The sequence below is a fragment of the Nothoprocta perdicaria genome, unplaced genomic scaffold, assembly GCF_003342845.1.
Source record: "Nothoprocta perdicaria isolate Ctin4 unplaced genomic scaffold, notPer1 scaffold_31, whole genome shotgun sequence".
In the NCBI taxonomy this organism is placed as follows: domain Eukaryota; kingdom Metazoa; phylum Chordata; class Aves; order Tinamiformes; family Tinamidae; genus Nothoprocta; species Nothoprocta perdicaria.
Window position 1 is genome coordinate 3,772,302 of NW_020455544.1, and position 7,854 is coordinate 3,780,155.

The window sequence follows — 7,854 nt, forward strand, 5'->3', positions numbered from 1 at the left end:
TGTCTGAGTTGAAGTGAAGTTGCACGGATTTTAGACYGGAGTCAGCAGTCGCGGGTGTTTAGTCTGCCGCCGAGCAGGGAGAGGGGAGCTCTCCGCAAGAAGCCGCCGCGGATCCCGCCGGCGGTGCATGGATACTCGCTGCCGAAGAGGAAGGCGCTGAGGCGGCGGAGCTCGGCTGGAAGGGGAGCRGGGAATCAAATGAGCAAGCTTGGATTGCGCACGGACTGTACCTGGGTGTCCCGGCACGGTGTGTATGAAAAAGTTTTCTGATCTACTAAGATATTAAGACTCGGTTTACTATAAAAGACATTTTCAAGTTTTTTAAGGACCAAATGCGTGCCGGCTTTAAGGTACCGGAGGAAATTGAAATAATTGCTTTCTAACTTGCTGGGCAGAATGAATTGCGAAAACTCACAAATGCACCAAATCGGCAGTAAAATGCACTTTATATTCATTTTTGCACTGATGATAGTATCTTTCAATAAGGCTGTGCTGGGCAAGAATCTGAAATACAGGATTTATGAGGAGCAGAGAGTTGGATCAGTAATTGCAAGACTATCGGAGGATGTAGCTGATGTTTTATTCAAGATGCCTAACCCTTCCTCGGTTCGCTTTCGAGCCATGCAGAGAGGGAATTCTCCCTTGCTTGTAGTCCGCGAGGATAACGGAGAGATCAGCATAGGAGCTAAAATTGACCGGGAACAGCTCTGCCAGAAAAACTTAAACTGCTCCATAGAGTTTGATGTGATCACTCTGCCCACGGAACATCTGCAGCTTTTCCACGTTGAAGTTGAAGTGCTGGATATTAATGACAACTCCCCACAGTTTTCCAGAGCGCTCATCCCTATTGAGATCTCAGAGAGCGCGGCTGTAGGAACCCGGATCCCTTTGGACAGTGCTTTTGATCCTGATGTAGGGGACAATTCCCTTCACACCTATTCCCTTTCTGCAAATGATTTTTTCAGTATTGAAGTGAGGACGAGGACGGATGGGGCCAAGTATGCAGAGCTCATTGTGGTCAGAGAACTGGACCGGGAGTTGAAATCAAGTTATGAGCTCCAGCTCACTGCCTCGGATAAAGGGGTGCCTCAGAGGTCGGGCTCCTCCATCCTCAAAATAAGCATCTCTGATTCCAATGACAACAGCCCTGCTTTTGAGCAGCAGTCATATATAATTCAACTCTTGGAAAACTCACCGGTTGGGACTTTGCTCATAGACCTCAATGCTACTGATCCAGATGAGGGCGCTAATGGTAAAGTCGTGTACTCTTTTAGCAGTCATGTGTCTGCCAAAATTACAGAGACTTTTAAAATTGACCCAGAAAAAGGACATCTGACCCTCCTGAAGCAAGTGGACTATGAAACAACCAAATCCTATGAAATCGATGTTCAGGCTCAAGACTTGGGGCCAAATTCTATTCCAGCTCACTGCAAGATTATAATTAAAATTGTGGACGTGAATGACAACAGACCTGAGATTAACTTAAACTTGATGTCCCCAGAGAAAGAAGAGATCGCTTACATTTCGGAGGGGTCACCCCTGGACACGTTTGTGGCCCTAGTCAGAGTGCAAGACAAGGACGCTGGAGTGAATGGAGAGGTAGTTTGCAAGCTCCATGGGCATGGCCACTTTAAACTCCAAAAGACTTACGAAAATAATTATTTAATCCTGACTAATGCCACTCTAGATAGAGAAAAGAGATCTGAATACAGCTTGACTGTAATAGCAGAGGACAAGGGAACGCCAAGTCTCTCCACAGTAAAACACTTTACTGTCCAAATCAGTGATGAAAATGACAACCCACCCCGCTTCCAGACAAACAGATACGAAGTTGTTATCTTAGAAAATAACTCTCCGGGAGCGTACATCACGTCSGTCACAGCCACAGACCCAGATCTAGGGGACAACGGGCAGGTGACCTACACTATTTTGGAGAGCTATATTTTGGGAAGCTCTATAACCACCTACGTGACCATCGACCCCTCCAATGGGGCCATCTATGCCCTGAGAACCTTTGACCATGAAGAGGTCAATCAAATTGCCTTCATGGTTCAAGCCAGGGACGGAGGGAGTCAGCAGCTCGTTAGCAATACCACCGTCGTGCTCACCGTCATCGACGAGAACGACAACGCTCCCGTCATCGTGGGCCCAGCGCTACGCAACAGCACCGCAGAGATCTCCATCCCCAAAGACGCTGGAATTGGCTTTCTTGTCACCAGGGTAAGGGCTACGGATAGAGACTCTGGTATGAACTCAGAACTCAGCTGCTCCCTAGCAGCCGATGGTGAGAACAACATCTTCGTGATGGATCCCAAAACTTGTGACATCTCTATCAATGTCAGTGTAGAGTCAGTTCCAGCAAAACAGTGGGAGTTTTTTGTGATAGTCCAGGATAAAGGCAGTCCTCAGCTTAGTACTAAAGCGCTTCTGAAGTGTACGGTTTTTGAGTATGTTTATTCATTTTCAAGCACAGAAGCAACTTTGATAAGCCAGCCCTCCCTGGATGTCTCTATGATAACAATTATATCCTTAGGATCAATCTGTGTCGTGTTGTTGGTCATTATGGTTATCTTTGCTACAAGATGTAATCGAGAGAAGAAAGACACCAGGTCCTACAACTGTCGCGTGGCAGAATCCACCTACCAGCACCACCCCAAACGACCCTCCAGGCAGATCCACAAAGGGGACATCACGTTGGTGCCCACCATCAATGGCACTTTGCCCATCAGATCTCACCACAGAGCTTCCCCGTCATCCTCTCCGACGCTGGAAAGGGGACAAATGAGTAGCCGGCAGAGCCACCACAGCCACCAATCGCTCAACAGCCTGGTGACAATCTCCTCCAACCACGTGCCTGAGAACTTCTCRCTGGAGCTTACACACGCCACTCCGGCCGTGGAGGTAAGGCCCACGTCACGCGGCCCGCGGTGACACCTCCATCCAATGGAAAGCCATCATGGATTGCCCTTTGGAGGTTACAGCACTGCTGTTGACACTGACACTCTGCTTCAGTGTCAACTGCATCCATTGCCATGGGGAACTGGATCAAGTCTGTTATTGATAGCACTTTTCCTCCATTCACCCTTGATTGTAAGACTGAAAAAGTGGAGTTTAAGATAGGCASTATCCTACTCTAGTTTACTAATCCTTCTCTTTCTTCCTTTCCTTCCCTTCTTCTCTGCATTTAAGAAAGCATTGCAGAGTACCTATATTTAGAAATAACAGAGGAAATTCTCTCATTAATAGGGGTTAACAAATCTAAAAGGTTAAACACTGATCCACTTTAATGATTGTAGTGTATCTGGTATATGCGCATGGTACCTTAAATTTTGAAACCATCCATTTATTTTTTTCTACAAATTCTATTTAATAGCTTAAATGAGGTATGTTCCAGTGACTCTTTGCATATCGTTTAGTGTAATTTTGTTTCTCGGATCCTGAAATGGCAAAGGATCACTTTTAATCTATTACAGCAGAACAGAACTCCACCTCTGTTCAATTACTTTTTTTACTTGTTAATGAATTAATTACTGTGAGTTCAGCAGCTAATGAAGAGCAGTGCATTTCCTCATTACAAAACGTCTTCAGATGTTTTCTGTGGAAAACATTATGAAAAACAGCCTGATGTACTGCCTTATGTTCGTGAATTSAGCATAATTAAATTTTAAAGGAAGAGAAACCCTGAGAATTCAATTAGTTCAGTTGTTGTGCAAACACTGGGAAAGTGAGCTTTTTATTTCAAGGAATCAGTCTTTTCACCTTTTCTTTAGCAGGTTTCTCAGCTTCTCTCGATGCTTCACCAGGGCCAGTATCAGCCAAGACCAAGTTTTCGAGGAAACAAATATTCCAGAAGCTACAGGTGAGGATCTGGACTATTCTGAGAAGTGTGTATATATGTGTGTGTGTGTGTGTTTGTGTGTGTGTATATACATATATATATATACACGTGTGTGTGTGTGTGTGTGTATGTATATAGAAGAGTATGGATTTTTATATATACATACATTTATATATTCATTATATATAAATACACACACATACAGCTATGTGTTTTTAATCAATGTGGAGTCTGATGTATAGGAGATGATTTAATTCATCCATCCCCACAATTCTCTTTCCAGATATGCCCTGCAAGACATGGATAAGTTCAGCTTGAAAGACAGCGGCCGGGGTGACAGTGAAGCTGGAGACAGTGATTATGATTTGGGTAGAGAGTCTCCAATTGACAGACTTCTTGGGGAAGGATTCAGTGACCTTTTCCTTACAGATGGGAGAATTCCTGCAGGTAAGAGCACCAGGGAGGCTGCACAGTTTATTTACAGAGCTGCCCGGCTGTCACGTTGATAAAGCTATTACTGAGAAAGCAGAAATTCTTTAGCTTTCAAGTCTTGTGTTTTCTCTGCCTCATGTTATACGCTGAGCCGAAACCTTCATGCACCTAGGAAAATAAAGATTCAGAGACAACTGAAAATCTGCCTGTAGCAGTGCCTACATGTTTTCTGCAATTATTCACATCATCATGAGCTGGCTCCAAATTTCCCCAACAAGCGTCATCTGCTCTGTGTCCTCAGGTTTTTAATGACTGGGTGGATGTTTTTGGAAAGCCAGACAGTTGTGGTTTGTTAAAAATACACTAACCTGTAATTTGTGCAATGCATTTCCCATAATCCATAGGACTTAGAAAGTTTAAAATGGATTATGGGGGTGGTCTCAGAATATGGATGGGACAAGAGAGAGATGCATCCTTTTTCCCACTGAAAGGTGAATCTCAATGATAGTGGAAAGATACTAATGTGTGTAGGATTTTAGATCCTGCAGCCCTAATTTTTAGAAGGAAAAGTTTAAGAAAAAAGCTTTAGGAGTAGACAACAGAGAAGAGAAAAGCATAGAAAAGGATGACTGAAAGGAAGGTAGATAAATCAATACACATGACTGTTTATTAATGTGTATTAAGCACCATTTTTAATTTCAGGCATAATTATACTCTGAGCAAAGGAAGTGATGGGGAATCATGCTGGGGAATCATGCTAGGTATAAATGCGAGAATTTATTAATGATTTAAAGAATTGTACCACCTCTGATTGTACCCTCAGTCTGGATCCCATTTCAGGCTTATTTCTATTTATAAGTGAGAGGGCCAGACCACTTCCAGCCAGCCCTAGGCTACACCAGGGCTGCTCAGTAGTTACGGAGGCCTTTGCAGGCGGAGGGCTGCCTTGCTCTGCAGCGTGGTGCAGGACACGCTCCTTGGGGCCTCGGAGCCAGGAGAAGTACGAGTGTGGCTAATTGCACGTGTGTGTCCTTGGTGGAGAGGAGTGTGGACAGAAATAGGCCGTACCCTTCCATTTTCCTGGTACACCAGGAAGGACTAAGCCCCAGAAGTGAAGTCTGTTCTCCTTACACATGTTTACATTCAAACTGCTAAAATTTTTCTGCATGTTTTGCTCCAGCTTGCCTTGTGCCACCTATCCAGGCACTCAGATACCTCAGGCTAGTTTTGAGCTCCCAGTGTTTTTAAAAGCAAAGGCCTCCAGAAGTTTTTGCTTCTTTCCTTCAAAATCCTTAACCTAAGTGTGCAGCCCTAATACCATTATTTTATACCAAAACCTATCCTGATAATGTCATTGGCAAAAATTGCATTCATTTAAAGAAGACAATCATTAATACTAATGCAAAGCCAGACCATTCAAAGTCTCCCACTAGTTTGCAGGAATCTTCTTAGTTAGAAGATGAATCCTAGTGTCCTGGGATGAGAGTTGATGCAAAAACAAGAGATGAACTTTTCCTTTAATCTGTCTCTTGTCTTTTCTAACTCTTAGGCATTTCCCATAAAATTGCACACGTGCTTTCCATGCATGACAACAAAGCACTTTAAAGCACTGCAGTCACTTATACTAAAATTACAACCACTGCTATTTTCTAGTTTGCTTTTTAACTTGAAGCTCGCTGATCAGTGGGACATTTGCAATACTTTGTGCAATATCCAGCCTGCAGCCTAAACCTACGTTCTTCAAGCAATTCATCCTCTCTCATGGAGGGAATAGAGCAAGTACAAACCCAGAGGAGTGCGAAYAGCATTAGAAACCCAAACAGTACGATAGGCTGTGTAAGCACAGAGATAAATAGAGCTGACAGCATTAGAGTATCACTTTATCAATCTTTGCTACAGTCTAAGCTATAACATTCTGTTCAGTTCTGCTTACTGCACTGCAAAAGCAATTTTTGAGGAGGTGAGTTGATCCAGAGCTAGTTGAGAAACTGGGAGAACTTACAGGGCATGACTGCAAGCATTTGGGTTTAAAAGTCACATTTCATAGATACACAAAGAGATGAAATCAAAAACCTTTAGTTTGGGTGGCATAATCTAACCATTGGTTGATATGGTATTAGGAAAAATAATTTCTATGGTGGTCAAAATACAAATAATGCAAAGAGTTTGGCATTTCTTTTTGAGGTTAAGTCACTGATGCTATTTCCTCCCCAGGCTGTATATGTTTATCTTTTTTTTTTCCCCTTTTTTTTTTTTTGTAATATATTTCATTTAGCACTCACAAAATACAATTAGATCCAGACCATTTGTATTTGCCATCTTTGTGCATAGAGAAAGTGACTCCCAACAGCAGATTTGTTCATCTCCAATCCTGGGAGAAGTTGGGCTTTGGTTGCCTTGTGCTCTAGTGCCTGTGTTTGTAAGCGGTCTCTGCAGCAGGCAGGGATGTCTGCTCTGTTCAAGCCAATGTTCACTCTGGTCCTCTCTCCRTTGCAGCAATGCGGTTGTGCACCGAGGAGTGCAGAGTCCTGGGGCACTCGGATCAGTGCTGGATGCCGCCGCTGCCCTCACCCTCCTCTGACTACCGACGCAACATGTTCATTCCAGGGGAGGAATTTCAGTCACCGCAGCAGCAGCAGCTGCCRCAGCAGCAGCAGCAGGGCCTCGAGGAGGATGCGCAGCCCTCTGACGCCGGAGAGAAGAAGAAGAGTTTCTCAACATTTGGTAAAGACTGTCAGAGCGAGGAGGAGTCGGGGGACACCTGCACCTCCTCCCTGCTCTCCGAAATGAGCAGCGTCTTCCAGCGCCTGCTGCCTCCCTCGCTGGATGCCTACACGGAGTGCAGCGAGGGCGATCGCTCYGGCTCGCTGGAGCGCAGGAAGGGACATTTGCCAGCCAAGACTGTGAATTACCCGCAGGGGGTGGCCGCATGGGCAGCCAGCACGCATTTCCAAAACCCCGCCAGCAGCAGCGGGCCCGCGCTGGGGACGCACTCGGGCGCGCAGCCTTCCTCCAAGTGGCTGCCCGCCATGGAGGAGATCCCGGAGAACTACGAGGAAGACGATTTTGACAACGTGCTCAACCACCTCAGTGATGGTAAACACGAACTCATGGATGCCAGCGAGCTGGTGGCAGAAATAAATAAGCTGCTGCAGGACGTCCGGCAGAACTAGCCGTCTCAGAAACCTATTTTCCATATTTATGGAAAACTGGAAGGGGGGAAAAGAAATCAAAAAACAGACTGAAAAGAACTGGCATTGCCAATTAGTTGCATTTATCATAAATGTGTCTGTGTATGTTGAATATTAAAATACTGTATTTTCATATGTACACAATGCAAGTGTGATTATCTTTATCTGTATTTTAAAAATACATTTGTACCTTATATTTATGTGTAATTTAACAAATAAATTTTATTTTTGTACACCCACRGCAAGCATGTTTTCCTAAATGTATATAGATGGTGCCATCCTTGTCAGACATCCAACCACACATGTGAACATGCCGAACATGTAAAAAGAAAAAAAAAATTAAAAGAGGGCATGGCTTTCTATTATTATTTCTTTCAAGTTTCAAATGTCACA

General features: G+C 44.2%; 1 protein-coding gene across 2 annotated transcripts; it reads left to right on the forward strand.

Moving 5' to 3' along the window:
• Positions 1–205: 205 nt before the first annotated feature.
• PCDH18 (protocadherin 18) lies at positions 206–7,646 on the forward strand. 2 transcript variants are annotated; one of them, XM_026042651.1, is made up of 4 exons: positions 206–2,901; positions 3,774–3,859; positions 4,122–4,285; positions 6,767–7,443. In XM_026042651.1, the coding sequence occupies exons 1-4, from the start codon at positions 397–399 to the stop codon at positions 7,441–7,443; spliced, it is 3,432 nt and encodes a 1,143-aa protein (XP_025898436.1). In that variant the 5' UTR covers positions 206–396. The 2 variants fall into 2 exon arrangements, with proteins under 2 accessions (XP_025898436.1, XP_025898434.1); XM_026042649.1 differs by having other exon boundaries at positions 397–2,901; positions 3,771–3,859; positions 6,767–7,646.
• The last annotated feature ends 208 nt before the right edge of the window (positions 7,647–7,854 follow it).